General features: G+C 40.3%; 1 protein-coding gene across 2 annotated transcripts; it reads left to right on the top strand.

Moving 5' to 3' along the window:
- Positions 1-6381: 6381 nt before the first annotated feature.
- Positions 6382-16638, top strand: LOC140777842 (SUMO-activating enzyme subunit 2-like). 2 transcript variants are annotated; one of them, XM_073122228.1, is made up of 11 exons: positions 6382-6560; positions 6656-6745; positions 7898-7981; positions 8098-8316; positions 10799-10900; positions 13191-13640; positions 13727-13956; positions 14119-14212; positions 14297-14479; positions 14651-14748; positions 15178-15317. In XM_073122228.1, exons 1-11 carry the CDS (start codon positions 6528-6530, stop codon positions 15179-15181), a joined length of 1587 nt encoding a protein of 528 aa, XP_072978329.1. In that variant the 5' UTR covers positions 6382-6527; the 3' UTR covers positions 15182-15317. The 2 variants fall into 2 exon arrangements, with proteins under 2 accessions (XP_072978329.1, XP_072978328.1); XM_073122227.1 differs by lacking the exon at positions 15178-15317 and adding an exon at positions 15942-16638 and having other exon boundaries at positions 6383-6560.
- Positions 16639-16918: the final 280 nt, after the last annotated feature.

The following is a 16918-nucleotide window of genomic DNA, read 5'->3' on the forward strand; positions in this document are numbered from 1 at the left end:
AAATCAAGATGTCATCAATGAATACCACCACGAACCGATCCAAGAAAGGGCGGAAGACTCGGTTCATCAAGTCCATAAAGATAGCTGGTGCATTGGTCAAGCCGAAAGGCATAACCAAAAACTCATACAGCCCGTACCGGGTACGGAAAGCGGTTTTTGGGATATCCGCTTCCCTAATCCTCAACTGATGATACCCAGATCTCAGATCGATCTTCGAGAAGACGCGAGCTCCACGTAATTGATCAAACAAGTCCTCAATGCGAGGCAATGGGTACTTGTTCTTCACAGTCAGCTGGTTCAGTTGTCGATAATCAATGCAAAGGCGGAGGGTACCATCCTTCTTCTTCACAAACAAGACTGGAGCGCCCCAAGGAGATGAGCTAGGCCGGATAAGTCCCCTACTCAGTAGGTCATCAATCTGTTCTCTCAGTTCTTCCATCTCCTTCGGAGCCATACGGTAGGGTGCCTTGGAGACTGGTCCCGCCCCCGGGATCAGGTCAATGATGAACTCAACTCCTCTGTCTGGGGGAAGCCCCAGAATGTCCTCAGGAAAAACATCTGGGAACTCCTGCACCACCGGTAAGTCAGTCAGGGCTTGGGTCCCAGCTGACTCGATAGACAAGATTGCCACCAACTGTGATCGGTCCACCTGTCGATCCTTACGCAATCGACACTCCATGCCATCATTAAGCTGTAAGATGACCTCCTTGTTGTAGCAGTTGATACTGGCATGGTAGGCGGCTAACCAATCCATCCCCAGGATTAGGTCAAAGTCCTGCATCTCGAGAGGTAGGAGGTCCGCCTTAAAGTCCCACTCGCCAAAAGTCAAGGTGCAAGAGCGATAAACATGGCGGACTTCCAGGAAATCTCCAAGTGGGGTGGCTATGACTAAGGGCTCCACAAGAGGTCCCGGCGCCACATCCGCATTTTCCAGGAAGGATGTAGAAATAAAGGAATGGGTGGCCCCGGGGTCAAATAAAATCCTAGCGGTGTGTGCAAATAAAATCATAGTACCTGCCATTAAGTATATAAGCCTTAACTAAAGAAAATTAGGAAACACAGTTTTCGCTATATGTAAATTTGCATATGGTTAGGAAGGAGGATCTAATATTATGTATGAATAGGACATACGTAAAACTTAAAACATGCTTAATTTACTCGGTTACCTGTGGCCACGTCATTGGATGCTTCGGCATCCCGCAGGGTCATAGCAAAAACCCGGCCGGTACGTCCGCCCCGCCCTCTGCTAGGAGGTTCCGATCGCGCGCCCCCACGACCCCTACTCGCGGCAGTACTGGCTCCCGATGCTCCAGATATAGCAGGCGTGGTAGGAGTGGCTGGCGCTCTGCCCAACAGGGGACACTGCGTGCGGATATGCCCGGACTCTCCACACTGGAAGCAGGTAACTCGAGCCCCGAGGCAGTCACGAGATATGTGACCCCTCTTGCCGCAAGCAAAACAAACCCGACCCTCAGGAGTAGACGGCCGTGCAAAACCACCACTGCCCGCACTACTCAAGACTGCTGCTGACCTCCCGCCACCAACTGAAGGTCGGGCCCTACTCGGCCCGCCTAAACCCTGAAGGCTGGGTCTACTCGGGGTAGCACTAGATCCTGCGCCACCCGCATAAGGGTGACACCTCGGTCGTAGGAAGGTCCCACCAGAATGGCCTCCACGTGGACGCCCATCAAGGCGGCCCGTACGACCCGCTGCCCGCTCCTGATGCTGTGAGCGCTCCTCGAGTAAGTCCCTCTCCGCTATCCCCGCATTCTCTACCAGTTCTGCATATGTCAGGTTTTTCACCATGTTCACCTGCTTGCGAATCTCGATTCGGAGGCCCATCTTGAACTGGTCGGCCCTAGCAGTATCATCCGGTATAACTCTAGGGCAGAAGCGGGACAAGGCATTGAATCTGTCCTCATACTGAGCCACCGACATATCTCCCTGCCTCAACTGGGTAAACTCCCTCGTCAGCTCGAAACGCAGGGATGCAGGGAAATATTTCTGGTCGAAGGAGTCCGAAAATGCCCTCCAAGTGATGTACTCCCCAGCCAGGCGATCTGGCATCAGGCGCTCTGTGGCTCTCCACCACTCTTCCGCCTCCCCACGGAGAAGGAAGGTGGCAAAGGTCACCTGACGGCTCTCCGGGCACTCAAACGCAGTCAGGATCTTCCGTACATCCACCATCCACCTATTAGCCTCCATGGGGTCTGTCGTGCCGCTGAACAAAGGGGGGCTAAGTTGCATGAACCGGTTCAGCGACCAGGCGGACCCACCTCCAGTCTGCTCAGTTGGGGTAAAATGCCCTGGCGGCTCCCTCGGTATGTGCATCCCAGACATGGCTGCTGTGCGCTCTCGCACTAACTCCTCGATGAGCCTCTCTTGCTGTCTGACAAGCTGTCCCAGGGCCCCAATGCTAGCTGAAGCACCGGCTGCTGGTTCGTCGACAGGGGCTGGAGCCCGTCCACGACCAGTCGCACGAACAGACCGAGCACGTCTAGGCGGCATTCCTGCTAAGTTCAAAGCAGTTTAGCTCTTAATTCACAAGTATAGCACAAGTCGTGAGTGATTATATTATTCATTTCTCCTAGGTATTCATTATTATAATTCATTTCCTATGTATTTGAATGATATTTAGGAAGACTTGCCGGATTTATGGTGAACCTAGGCTCTGATACCAAGTTGAAACACCCAGACCTCCAAATACACGTGGAAACCGCGTGGGTAAATTCTCCCACGCGGTGTATCACATGACCTGTCAGTATAAGGATTTCACAAGGCACACAACAGCACAATTTCACCATAAATAAACTCAATTATAAGAGTCCGGATACAAGTCCACAGGCCACAACAAGCCTTCCAAATATACATCCAAAATACTAAGTTAAAGTCCAAAAAGATACATCATCATCATACCCTCGCAGGGGCTTAATACAACTAACATACGTACTAGAAAGAAAGAAAGCGGCTACTCCTCGCTACCCGCACCCGCGTCCTCTAGCTCTGAAATAATACGCCACGAAAGGTGAGCTTACAGCCCAGCGAGTAGGATCCATACAATCTAAAATAATGACATCACATGTGTATATCCAATGTATGCCTAAATTTACTAACGATAATGACATGCTTATTAAAAATGACTTACCACAATTTACTAAGTCAATGCAGTTGATAAAGATTACCAATCACTATCTTGGAACATGCTAGTTTACCAAACATATTATGATCAGTTCACACAGATATAAAGTTTGAGACAATCTCTTATTCGTACACATCTCAATCATAGGTTTACGTGTTATGCACAGCAATAAAATAGCAGTTCAGTCATCTCATGTCTACCAAAACAATAATCATACTTATCATCGCTCACCGAGCTATTCACCACACAGGGTAAATACTCTTACGAAATAATCATCCATCATCACATACATCGAGGGGGGATATATACACATCTAGCGGTAATGTCACCTACACGTGTATGGCGACACTACATGTGACCGGTTGTCTGTGGCCATCAGACTCAGGACTCCGGTCGTAAGCCCATATCTCACTCTCTCTAAATCATCACCGCCCTCGGCGGGAGAATCAGGAGCCCTCGGCTCATCAACAGACGCCCTAACCCTGCGTCGTCGGGTACCGCTAGAGTTATATCCCCGCCTCACAATCATGTTCTTCTATCATCATAATCTAGTCCTAACTATGCAGTATAACTACCTGAATGCCACACAGGCTTCCCGACCTCAGGTGTAGGCCGCTAATAGTATAGACATATATGATACACTCTGCCCTTAACCCTGGGCTGAGTGAGTAGGGGTACTGTCTAGTCAGAATTCGACTACTAATAATAGGTGGAAGTGGTGCAGTGTTTATGCGTGTATAAAGCATGTTATAGTCATCATGATCATTACAGTCCATATTCACAGCAATCCTACATCTATGCAACGGTATATCATACAGGACACATGTAAAGCATTATCATACACATTAACATTCTCATGATACTATGATGAACAGATTATAAATAACTACATATGCAAAAGATATAACAGGGGGTACCAACTGCATGCATTAATACTGACATTTCCTACTGTATCATGATATTCTAGATTTGTATAACTCTACTCGCCTGGGGGGTCTCCACGGTAAGGTAAAACTCGTCAGCTAGTCCGGGATCCCAAAATCTTCCTCACGCGGTGTCAATCCTATTAATTCACGCAAGTAAAGTCATTAGCGAACTAATAGAATTAATTATCTTATTAGCACATTTATGTTTGGTACGAGTCAAGGGTATCCTAGGAATCTTATATTATCCCAAAATTAAGGATCAAGCAAAACAAATTAGGTGAAAATGGTAAACAGGGTTATAGGATCCAAATGGACCCAAATGAGCTAGGCTAGAGGCAATAGGTAGGCCCAAACCCAACCCACAAAGCAAATAGGGCCTTGGTGGGCTGGGGCCCAGCCACAGCCCACCAAGGTTGGAATAGTGGGCTGCAGACTGCAGCCCACTCCACAATGGGCTAATGGGCTGCAGCCCGCAGCCCACCTGGATCCAAGGCTAGGTGGGCTGCGGCCCGCAGCCCACCCAAGTCTAGGTGGGCTGCGGCCCGCAGCCCACCCAGATCGGGCTGGTGGGCTGCGGTCTGCAGCCCACCCCCAACAGATTAGTGGGCTGCAGACCACTACAGCCCACTAAGGGGGGAAAATGGGTGGGGGGTTAAACCCCACCCCTCCACCCCATCCCCTTCCACTCCCGATGGAAGGAGGGTGAGGCGGAGAGAAGCCCACGAGGCTGCGGGGCTGCGGCGGCGCGGCACGAGGCCGGCGGCGCAGCGCGGGGACGGCGGCGGCATGGGTCCGGCACAGCACGAGGCCGAGGAGGGGAAGGAAAAGAGGAGAAAGGAAGGAGGGGAGGAGGGCTTACCGGAAGGGGGGGTCGGCGAGCTCGGCGGCTCCGGCGGCTGTCGGCAACTACGAGAGAGAGAGAGCGAGAGAGAGAGAGAGAGAGAGAGAGAGATAGCCAATGGAGGGGAAGGTGAGGGGCTGGAGGTGGGAGGGCTGCGGTGAGGGAAAGAAGAGATGAGGGAGATGGGGGGAGGGTGGCGTGCACGGCAAGGAAGGGAAGAGAAGAAAAGAAGAAAAGAGGGAGGGTGGCAGGGTGGCAGGCCGACGCACGTGCTCGGCACGTGCGTCGGTCAGGAAAATTTTTTTTTTTTTTTTTAATTTGGGGTGTTACAGTTACATAGACTAATTCTCATAAACCAACTCTCATAAAGTTAATAAGTTTTCTCCAAACGATCGACACGGTGTAAGTAAATTAGTAATCATACTCTTCACATATCCTTCTACTTCTTCCCTTTGTCTCTCCATTAACTTTCCACCCACTTACGGTTTGGGTTATAGATTTTTTTTTTTTTACTTGTGGATGGTAATTGTTTTAAAAATGGAAGGAGATAAAAAGTAGTAAGAATGAATTAGTAGGTATCTTCCTTACGATTGACTCTAATATTATATAATTAAGGTGGAGAAAATTATTTAGTGATTTAAAGACTTGACTTAATAGTTCAGCTCTATTGATAACTCGACGGTACCATAGCTTAGAGCAATATTTTAACGACATTTAGTTCAAAGTAATATATCGACGACACACACAATTTAAAGTACAGACTAAGCAGCTTAATATGTTGACTAGAGCTTAACGGGGCCTAAGTAACTCCGTTTTTAAGAATGAATGATTATTTGTCTAGCTCCTGAATAATAAAATAGAAAAAGAATAAAAATAGTTCTCATATCTAAGCTTTTGTACACAGATGGTTGGTTCGAATGCCATCCAATGTGCGTTCTTTCTTGGGTCAAGAGCTTTAGTAACCGAACCTACTGAGACCGAGAGAGAGAGAGAGAGAGAGAGGCAGAGCAGGCCAAAGAGGAAAGGAAGTACATCCTCAATGCACTGAGATTGGGCCAGGTCTTGAGTAGCCCCAGCCCGTTTTAAACCACTGTTTTGTTTCGGATGGGCCCACCAAAATCCTGCCTAAATTCGCCTCTAAAAAGAAAACAAAAAAACTCGATGCCTTTATGAATTTCTGGAGTTCGGTAATGAGCATGAAAGAAATTGAATCGTTTTAATGACTCCCAGGTGATTTGGTTAGCCAATTCATCGTTTAGGGAGGTTAGTAAATAGTAATGTAATAATTATCACAAGAGAGTTGACCAACGTTCAAGTCGAATCTCCAAATTCCAGTGTATTGGATGTCATGAGCCCAGAAGAAGAAAAAAGGGGGCCGAAAAATAAAAAAATAAAAAATAAAAAATAAAAAAAAAATGGTGAGGTGATTAAAGAAGCAAAATTCCAATTGAAATCCTACAAGTAAATTATTTTTTTGGAACAAGACGCAAGAAGACCCCTCTCCCTCCCTTTTCCTCGAGTCTTCCCAGTTCTGACCCACCTTCGATTCCCCCAAACCCCGCAAAAACTAAAAAAGAAAGCCCCCTCCTCCTCCTCTTCCCCTCCAAGCTCACCCCTCCCCATGGATCCGAGTTCGCAGGAGGAGGCAATCAAGGTACTCTTCGCGTGGTTTCCCGTTGTTTTCTTCTCTTCTTCTTCTCGCTTGCGGCTTCGTGTCTCAGGGAGCCATTTCGAATTGGGTGGTTGCAGGCCGCGAAAGTGCTCATGGTGGGGGCTGGGGGAATCGGCTGCGAGCTACTCAAAACCCTCGCGCTCTCCGGGTTCCAAGATATTCATATAGTAAGCGGAGAGTTACTTTGATTTCGCACTTTGTTACTCTAGGGTTTGTAATTCTTCTGGCCCTAATGGATTTTCGGTGTTCTAGGGTTCTAGTTAGTGACAAACTCTCTTAGTAGTAGTAGTAGTAGTTTGGAAAGAACATTTTGGTAGGTCAATTGGCAATAGGGAAAGGGTCTTACACCTTATGATTTGTTAAAAGAATTGTTTTTAGTGTTTTTAGTACTTAGATGCTTATGTTGAAGTTTGGGAGATCTTGGTGCGGTACCTCTTTTAATATTTTTAGCTCTTTGCAAGAAATAGATATTTATGTTAGAAACCTACTATATGTGACGGTTTGTGTATTTCAAAAGTAATATGCAGGGTTAAAGTAGATGTGAGTCAGACTTTCTGTTCTTTATATTGGATTCAGAAATAAAGTACAAAACTATAAAAAGAAGGCAATCTTGCTGAAAGTTAAGTCTGCCTTCTTGATTATTAGGGAGATGAAAAGGACTGGACTCCATGTGGAGATGGTTGTTTTGGTATTCTTCCTATGCATTTTGTGTTCCAGTTAGGTTTCATATTGTTTGTGACTAGGTTTATGGTCCATGAGATGCTTGTGATGCTAAAATTCTGTACTAGAAAAGCTTCTGTATGCTCTCCTCCAGGCGAGTGCTTCAACAGTGGTATATTAAGAAAACCTTTCAGGCTATCTAGGGTGGCAGTGGGGATGTACATAGACTGAAAATTACCCAAGAAATGAATATTTGGAGGAGTTTGAGTTGTCACATAGGAGAAGAAATTGATATACACAACTAACGCATTAAAATGATAATTATTTGTTCTTGAGATTATTTTTATGCTTTCAAAGGTATTCGGTTACGCAGTACACACTACTCTATAAGGTTGTCTCAGCACCGCATCCACATTATAGTCTCTTATCAGTCTGCAATCCCTTGGCTGCAGAACATAGTGACAGAACAATCTTTACACAGCCTGTTAGTACTCCATTTTTGTGAATCTATTGTAACTTACACTATTGGCCTGACTGGAAGTTATATTCTGACAGGTCCATACGCCTTGAGCTTCATCCATTTTCTTAGACTGTATGTCAGTTGACAATAATCTTTACCCTTGCTTGGTTATATTCATAATAGTTGTTTGTATTTGCAGATTGATATGGATACAATAGAAGTCAGCAACCTAAATAGGCAATTTTTATTTCGACAGTGTCATGTGGGGCAATCTAAAGCTAAAGTAGGTAGCTTTTACCATATGATTTATGTCGAGTGCAGTTATCTTTTCTTGCCCCCTTTTTTCATTAAATGTTTTTAGTAATATCCTGACTTCTTTCATATTTGCTCCCTTATCAGGTTGCTCGAGACGCTGTCTTAAAATTTAGACCGGGCATCAACATAACATCATATCATGCAAATGTCAAGGATCCCCAATTTAATGTTGAGTTCTTTAAACAATTTAGTGTTGTCCTAAATGGTCTTGATAACTTAGATGCCAGGCGACATGTTAACCGACTTTGCCTTGCTGCTGAAGTCCCTTTGGTTGAAAGTGGAACAACAGGGTTTTTGGGGCAGGTAATGTATCAAATATTTCCGTACAAGTTATTTGATTTGTATATGCTAATGTTTTAGAGTGGTACTGTAGTTCATATAAAGGTTTACCTGAAGCACGTCCTCTTTCTGTTTCTTCTGTGTGATATTCTTTTAGTGAGAACTTGTTGACTGCTACTTCTTGGTTATGTCAATACTGTTGAAATAGAAAAAAAAAAAAAAAGCTTAATAGCTATAGGTTGAACGAAATTAATCACTATATAAAATTTTATTTCCCAACTTCCAGTCTCATTCAAAAAAACACAATATCTAAGGCTGTTCATTTGAAGTGGGAATGGTGCTTTTGGGAATACCTTATGTCCTGATATTCGTCGGGTGCTTGCTTTGTTGCACATGACTTAGTTTATTCCAGGAAAATACTACTGCTGGCCTTGATATTTTTTGTTTATGATCTTTACAGATACTTTGTTGCTAATATCTTCTAAATGTTTTTTATAACCTTCTACAAGATATGGATTCTTATGCAGAAATAAGAAAATTTCAAAAAAAAAATTTTAAAAAAATTTGAGAGTTTTCTCCTGTCTGTGCCGGCATGGCATATGCTGCTAGCATGGCAATTCATGGTCTTAAAACTGTGTGTGCTCTTTGTAGAAATGCCAGAATGACCATTATAATGATTTTTTTTTCTCTCTTATGCCATGTCATAAAGGGCAAAGGTGCAAATGCAAAGAGCCAAAGATACAAGGATTTACATGTCTACATGTTTTGAATAATGCAATAAGAGATTAAAGAAGTTAGGAAATTTTTTGTATCGTCTTTTCTGGTTATATGTGGCTTAAGTTGTGCATTGTTCTGAAATCGTAGATTTATGTATTGCCCTTCTTCAAGGTTTTTTCTAATGTAGCATGATCTTGAATTTCAACTAGTTTTTGAGGTCTTCGTACCATTTGATTGGTCTTATCGGTTTTTTCATGGCAATCACCTCTCGCCTCAAATTTGTTTTGGTTAGGAAATAGTAATCAACCTGGAGACTCCAAGCTGATTTATGCAATTCAACAGCTAATCTAGCATCTTTTGCAATACTAAAATTTTACTCACTTATCATGTTTGATCAGTTGTTTCATCTTAATAGCAAATTAATGAATACTAAATTTTCTAGTCAAGCATCTTCATGTCTATTACAAAAAGGAAATTCCCTAGTTCTCTTAATTGATCCATGTTATAGTTTATTCTCTTAGAATAATAGAAATGTCAAAGCCCTGTCAATTTTTTCTTCTAGATTTTTTTGAAAATGCTGATAAATGCAAGCTCCATGTTGCAGTTTATTCTCTGAGAATAACAGAAATGTCAAACCCTATCCTTGTTTTATTCTAGATTTTTTTGAAAATGCTGATAAATACAAGCTCCATGTTGTAGTTTATTCTCTTAGAATTAAAATGTCAAAGCCCTATCATTGTTCTATTCTAGATTTTTTTTGAAAATGCTGATAAATACAAACTCCATGTTGTAGTTTATTTGCTTAGAATAATATAAATGTCTAAGCTCTATCATTGTTTTGTTCTAGATGTTTTTGAAAATGCTGATAAAATCTTTGTATTCTGTTTTACTTATATTTTATCGGGTCTGTAAAACATTTTGGTGTCTCACCATTCTACTTAATGTTATACAGGATTATATATGCCATGCAAATACATAATTATGTCATGTAAAAATAATTAAACTGAGTTGTTTTGGTAAATTATGTTTCCTCAAGTCTATTTGGTGTTTCACTCTTCTTAATTCAGGCCTCACTATGTCCTGGATAATATGATCCCATGCTAATGCATCTTGTCATATAAGATAATCAAACTAAGTTATTCCTAGCAAATTCTACGTACATCTTGGATGTAATATGTCAGAGGGTCATGCATGAATTTGTTATTATTATTTATAGACTGTGACGTAAGAAGTTCAATATATTATGTATTAACCAAAGTTTGGTCATTCTTTCAAATAAAGAAAAAGAAAAAGAAAAAGAAAAAAGACCAAAGTTTGGTGCTGTTCTTGCCCATTAGACTTGCCTAATTTTTGGATATGTATGATTCCACTAGATTTTTCAAATTTTATGCAAAAGGATAGTACTTCTCTAATCCCTTGCCTACCCACTTGTTTGTAATTTGTTTACTTGGAAATCTATGATGTTCCAGTTAATTAATAGCCATGTTGCATCTGCCATGCCTAGTTATATAAGGTTTACAATATTATATATGTTTTGTTATTCACTTATTCTGTACTCATTTAGATTTATTGATGGTTGTAGTTGTTACTGTATATTCAAGTGCTACTTTGGTGCAACTATCTCTGGTTTTCTAAAGCATCTGATTATATGTTATTGCATGCTGCATATAGTATTATAACACAAACTTAATATTTTTGTCTATTTAACCATTTGTTTGCTTACGTTTATTCTGCATCTGTTTTGTATCAAGTTCCTCTAAAGCCTCTAATAGGTGAATGATTGGAGCAGGTTACTATACATGTCAAGGGTAAAACAGAGTGCTATGAATGTCAACCAAAACCAACTCCGAAGACCTATCCTGTCTGCACAATCACTAGCACACCATCAAAGGTTTCATTTTCAGCTTCTTCTTTTTTTTGTGTTATTTATAACTATATAATATGTATATGCATGATATTTAAGAGCTATACTATGAAAAGATAGTGCCACAATTTGATAACTCTTCTCTATTGTTGCTTTCTCTGTTATCTTTCTTTCTAACAACTGATGATACATTTGAACATGTCTAGTGATGCAAATAAATTGCAAGAATTTAAGCTCCAATGCTCAACCGATGGGTTAGAGTTGTTACATCTTATTTTGGAGAACACTTATCCAAAGAGATTAAGAAATAATTTAATTAGCTCGTAATAGAAGACTAAACTAAGACCAAAACAAACTATAAAGTCGAAGCCAATGGAGAATATCTCATTTTAAAACTTGATGCAACCTCAAATACTGTTTAACAAATAGAAGAAAAGAAATAATGTTTGTACGACAAGCTATAAGGGAGCAGTCCATAGTCTACCGATTAAAGATTAGGTTAAAATTTGAGTTTATGGTTAGGCCTAGAAATCAATGAAGTATGTTTCAAACATAGTAACTTAAGAACTATACATGAAAAAGGGATCAGCGAAAAAAGTTTCATGTTCAGAATGGCCTGTTGTATCTGATGAAACCTTGGCTATCATCTTCACTCTGAGATCAACATTCTTGGTTTAAGCAGATATTCTGCCATACAACATCAGTTATTAATAGTAAAGGAAACGAGTGCAGTAATCACAATAGCCAGTCAGCTTCAGTAGTCAATAATAATGTCAGCTGCAGTAATTAGTAACACCAACATAGTAATTTCAGCACAGACTGATAGAGAAATATGGATACTGGAAGTCCAGCAAAGAAGCATATGGATGTAGCAATCAAGAAGAGAAAAGTAGGAGAGATAGAATAGAAGAGGGAGAAAGAGTTCAGAAGAGAGGGGAGAGAGAGGACAGGTTGAGAGGAAGAGAAGAAGTGGCATCAGATGAAGGCCACACTGCCAGAATAGAGAGTAGGTTGGCTTGGAACAAACCTCTTAAGAATTATTATCAAGGACTCATTCATCTTTCCTGTGCTGCCGGAGGGTAATGAAATAGAGTACGTTGGGACCTTTTCTGTTGGGTTTTTGCATTTGGTTGATAAGGATTAGATCTTATTTTAAGTAGATGGCTTGGGTCCATAATAGCACTCAGAACATTGTATCCTTGTATTATTATTCTTCAATTTTAATTCCAAGTTGTTGGCCAAGAGAGGACTTGGAAAGTAACCAGTTCTTCTAGTTTCTCTAATACAAATTTCTAATTCATGACAGCCAATGAGGGATATCCAGCTGACATAAGGAAATCTATATTGGAAGTACATTGGAACAAGCTAGTGATGTTAAGATTTAGAGTGGAGTACATGACTAGGCAGATGCTGCAGAAAATCAAATGGATTTGTATGATTGGTCAACAGACAAAAGGATATAGCCGAAATGGCTGTCAAATTATGGGAATCCTTGTATTGATACTTATATCTTTTACTACCGTGGATCAGCCACATCACAGTGACATGGCCTTTACATGTTGATACTTGATGCACTCATTTGTCTTGCTACACCAAGCCTTTTTCTTCTCAGGATTCTATGGATCATCTGGCGTCGGATGTCAGAATGAATCAAAGATAGAATATTGCAAAATGCTAAAGACAATCTACAACTATGTGCTTTATTTTAAAAAAAATTAAAATTCCCCTTGTGTGTAACTTAGTAAACATGTATTCTTTGGTACAAAGCACTAATAATTTTACAGGCATTTCTTCCAGCAATTTGACCAGTGAAACAGAGCTGGCTCCTCTTATCTGTAATAAGAGATACTTTAAAATTGAACGGTAAAAGTGAAAAGGATATGGTAAAAGTGAAAAGGATATGCCATTTTCTATCTGTAATGCTTATGTTTCATGTGCACCTCTAGCTGGTGAAAGTACCATGTATTAAGGGTCAATTCCTCAGTATGAGTTAGCTAACATTTGTTTAACATTTTGGAAAGAGATGCTCATTATAGAGGCTTGTCTACATATGGTGAATTTTCAAAAATGCGTGTAAAATGTCTGATTCCTCCTGTTATTTGAGGTACTAGTCAATTCGAACTTTAGAATTTTGCATGAATAAAGTCATTGTTTTTCAGTGGTTAAAATTTATATGAGAACGAGCATGCTTTAGTTGTTACATGATGTTCTACAATATCTTAGTCAAAATTCAGATATTTACTACTTGTATGGATTTTATCACAAGATAATATTCTAGCTTGGTGTGATTATGAAGTGCATCTTCTATCCCTTGCAGTTTGTTCACTGCGTTGTTTGGGCAAAGGACCTGCTTTTTGCAAAGTTATTTGGTGATAGAAATCAGGACAATGATCTTAATGTGCGATCTAATGATGGGAGTAATTCATCAAAGCCTGTAGATGTGTTTGAGCGAAGCCCAGAAGAAGATCCTGAGCAGTATGGTCGGAAAATTTATGATCATGTTTTTGGATATAACATCGAAGTTGCATTAGCTAATGAGGAAACATGGAAGAACAGAAAAAGACCTAGGCCTGTATATGTTACTGATGTTTTGCCAGACAAACTGATCCAGCAAAATGGTAATTCAGAGGACCGTGATAATGGGCAGTCAGCCCTCTCTGCTATGTTATCTGTTGGTCTCAAGAATCCACAAGATATATGGAGTATTGCTGAAAATTCAAGAATCTTTTTGGAGGCTTTGAGATTATTTATTGAAAAAAGAGAGAAGGTCCATTTTTGTACTATGTGATAGCATGTCTATGTAACTTTTTGAATTGCGGAACTTGTGATGGATCTATTGATTTTTGTTTTCAGGATATTGGGAACTTGACCTTTGACAAAGATGATCAGTTAGCAGTAGAGTTTGTTACTGCTGCTGCGAATATCAGGGCCTATTCGTTTGGAATTCCTCTGCATAGTCTGTTTGAAGCGAAAGGTATTGCTGGCAACATTGTGCATGCGGTTGCAACAACAAATGCTATTATAGCTGGTTTAATTGTTGTTGAAGCAGTTAAAGTGCTGCAGGGTGATTTTCAGAAGAATAGGTACTTTCGGATGAACTTTCTCATAGTAATTTCTCTGTCCAATGCCATATTATTTGCCACTTAGTTTAAAAATTGCTTGGTATCAAGTCTGTTTTGTGTAGCAAGATGTTGTATTTGGTACTTCCAAAAAATACTCGATCACTGTTGTATTAACCTTCACAGGATGACATATTGTCTTGAACATCCATCAAGAAAGATGCTTTTAATGCCAGTGGAGCCATTTGAGCCTAATAAATCATGTTATGTCTGTTCTGAGGTACTTTTTGGCCATTCAATTTTCATTAATTATGGTTTTTCTTAGTTATGTGACAACACTGACTACAACTTAAAATTGAGACAGACTCCACTGCTATTGGAAGTTAACACTTGTAGTACAAAGCTACGAGATGTTGTCGAGAAGATAGTAAATGCAAAACTCGGCATGAACCTTCCTTTGATAATGCATGGTTCGACACTCATCTTTGAGGATGGTGATGATTTGGAGGAAGATGTTGCTGCCAATTATGCCAAGAATCTTGATAAGGTTAGGACTTCTCTGCATTTATCATACCATTAACATGTGATTTGTAGAAGTAGCACATGATTGTCATTTTCATGTGATGTTGCTTACTTATCATAGCCACGATGCTATATTTTCCCTGTAGTTGATGTTGTATTACTTTCCTTGCGTTAATTGAGCTATCAAATTATACAGGTATTAGCCGAACTTCCTGTTCCAGTTACTAGCGGGACTATGCTTACAGTTGAGGATCTTCAACAAGAACTATCATGCAACATTAACATCAAACACAGGTTTACATCCGATGCTTGCTTCCTTCCATATTTTTCTAACATATATATATATATATATGTATGTAAATGTATATTATGTCATTTGAGTATTTTAAGCTAAGTTTATTTTGTAATGCAGTTGCTGGTATTTTTTTGTTCTTCCAGTTTTGTATTTTAAGTTTCATATGTTGGTTTTCTTTGAATCTTTGTTTCATATCATATTCCTTTTAATTCTATTTGAGTTGCTTGGTTACTTGATTTCATCTTGATGTACAATTGGGTGGTAAAAGCATTCTGCCATCTGAGTATTTCAGAACGACGGGAAACATTGGTGGAGAATATGAATGGCTTTTTATGATGAAATTCAATGTTGAGTTAATTTATTTAACAGTTATTTTATCATTTTGCGATCGCTCATGTCCATGTCCTTTTCTACTCTTCCTCTTTAAGTTAGCACTTTGAGCTGCAAGCAAGTCAATCTGTGTCATCATTGAGTATGCCCTAAGTCCTAATCAAGGTTCTAAATGCCGGCGGCATCACCATGCCAACACTGACCTAATTGGCTGTTGTGGAGTCTCGTGCTGCATGGAGTTGACCTACATTTGCACGTCATGGTATCACAGGTACATCCTCAGGTCACGTGACACTGATGTTCAAGTTACTGGATATTGACCTATTGGCTGTAGGTCAATGACCTGCGACCTGCATCACGTCCCATGGCTTTTGTCTATGTCAGGATATTGAGGAAAAATCAGAATGAGGATTGATATCTAATATGGAAATCAGAATATTGGAAGTGATGCCAAATTCACATAGATTGGTATATGTGGGGAAATATTATTATTTGATGCCTTTTTGTTATCCAATGATTTATATCCTGTAGTCCTGTAGAGTCGGCATTTAAATTGTAAATGCTGAGTTGTCGCGCAACTTATGTTTTGACAAGCTTTAAGCTTATTGACATGAATAAAGATTGAGTAAAAATTTGTAATATGATGGCTTCTTGTTCTCCATTAAAATTAATCTGCAGAATCGGACCTTAATCTTGATTCTGAGAGATATTTCCAATTTATATTATCACAAGCTGTTAAACACTGGTGCAAGTTTTCAGTAGAGATTTCTTTTCCTTGTTTGATGCACAATATATACTGAATTAGCTACTTCTTAGTTTGTTATTATAGCATGAACATCACAAGTTGTTCTGATACATGCAGGGAGGAGTTTGATGATGAGAAAGAACCAGATGGCATGATCCTATCTGGATGGACCAGTGTCACTGACAAATCCAAACAGGTTAATGGTGAGAGCAGATCAACTACTTCGCCTGATGTATTAGAAGCTAAAGGTAAGTCCTATGAGGTTGAGATAGCTCCAGAGAAACCTGGGACCAAGAGGAAGCTTTCTGAAATGTTAGAAACAACGGCAAACCACGAAGTCTCTCGGAGTAATCTAAACTTCAATGCTGCCAATCAAGCGAATCCTCAAGAAGTTGAGGACAACGATGATGATGTCGTCATGCTTGACGAGAACCCAGAAACAACCAAGAAAAAGAGAACCCAATTGCACCTACACTCAGGGTCAACTTCCAGTTTACAATAACATCCAATCTCCAAGAGCTTACTCGTGGCTTCAATTCTGTCATCACTACTAACACATTGATCCGGTGTAACCTCTTGTAATTTATGGTGTTGACAAATGTTGGAGGAAATTGCTCCCTGTAGGTTTAATTAAGGGGATTTAGTAGGCTTTGCCCTAGTTCGAATTTTTTCGGCTCATCGGATAATTTATCATTTTGTACGTAATCGAGAATACTGGTTCCATATTCTGTACGAGTGATGGCTCACTGCCACTGAAACTTTGTAACTACATTAGCCAGGAATAGTGTTACTCTTCCCGTTGTTGCTTGGTGAAGTAGATTTCTTTTGTTGCCATAGCTATTTGTTATCTTATTTAGGCGGCCTCAATGCAGGTATTTCACACATAGTAGTTGCAAAATTTACGATCAAAGAGGCTCAAATTAGAGTGTTTGACCAAACTAGCCCATCTCAAACTTTTTCTTTACGTGTCTAATACACTTTAAAATTTAAATAAAGAATTAAATATGTCTTTAGGAGATAGTGATTTTAAATAAAAGTTGTACTGATTGGATCAAAATTTTTAGTTTCTATATAAGTTGTAGATCAGCGACTTA

The sequence above is a fragment of the Typha angustifolia genome, chromosome 15 (genome assembly GCF_048772165.1).
Source record: "Typha angustifolia cultivar Huaian chromosome 15, ASM4877216v1, whole genome shotgun sequence".
Taxonomy (NCBI): Eukaryota; Viridiplantae; Streptophyta; class Magnoliopsida; order Poales; family Typhaceae; genus Typha; species Typha angustifolia.

Bases quoted from the DNA above. Each gene is read 5' to 3' on its own strand.
- LOC140777842 (XM_073122227.1), top strand. From the start codon at position 6,528: ATGGATCCGAGTTCGCAGGAGGAGGCAATCAAG. The intron at 8,317-10,798 runs GTAATGTATCAA...TGATTGGAGCAG, and splicing joins CAACAGGGTTTTTGGGGCAG to GTTACTATACATGTCAAGGG. The intron at 13,641-13,726 runs GTCCATTTTTGT...TTTTGTTTTCAG, and splicing joins TTATTGAAAAAAGAGAGAAG to GATATTGGGAACTTGACCTT.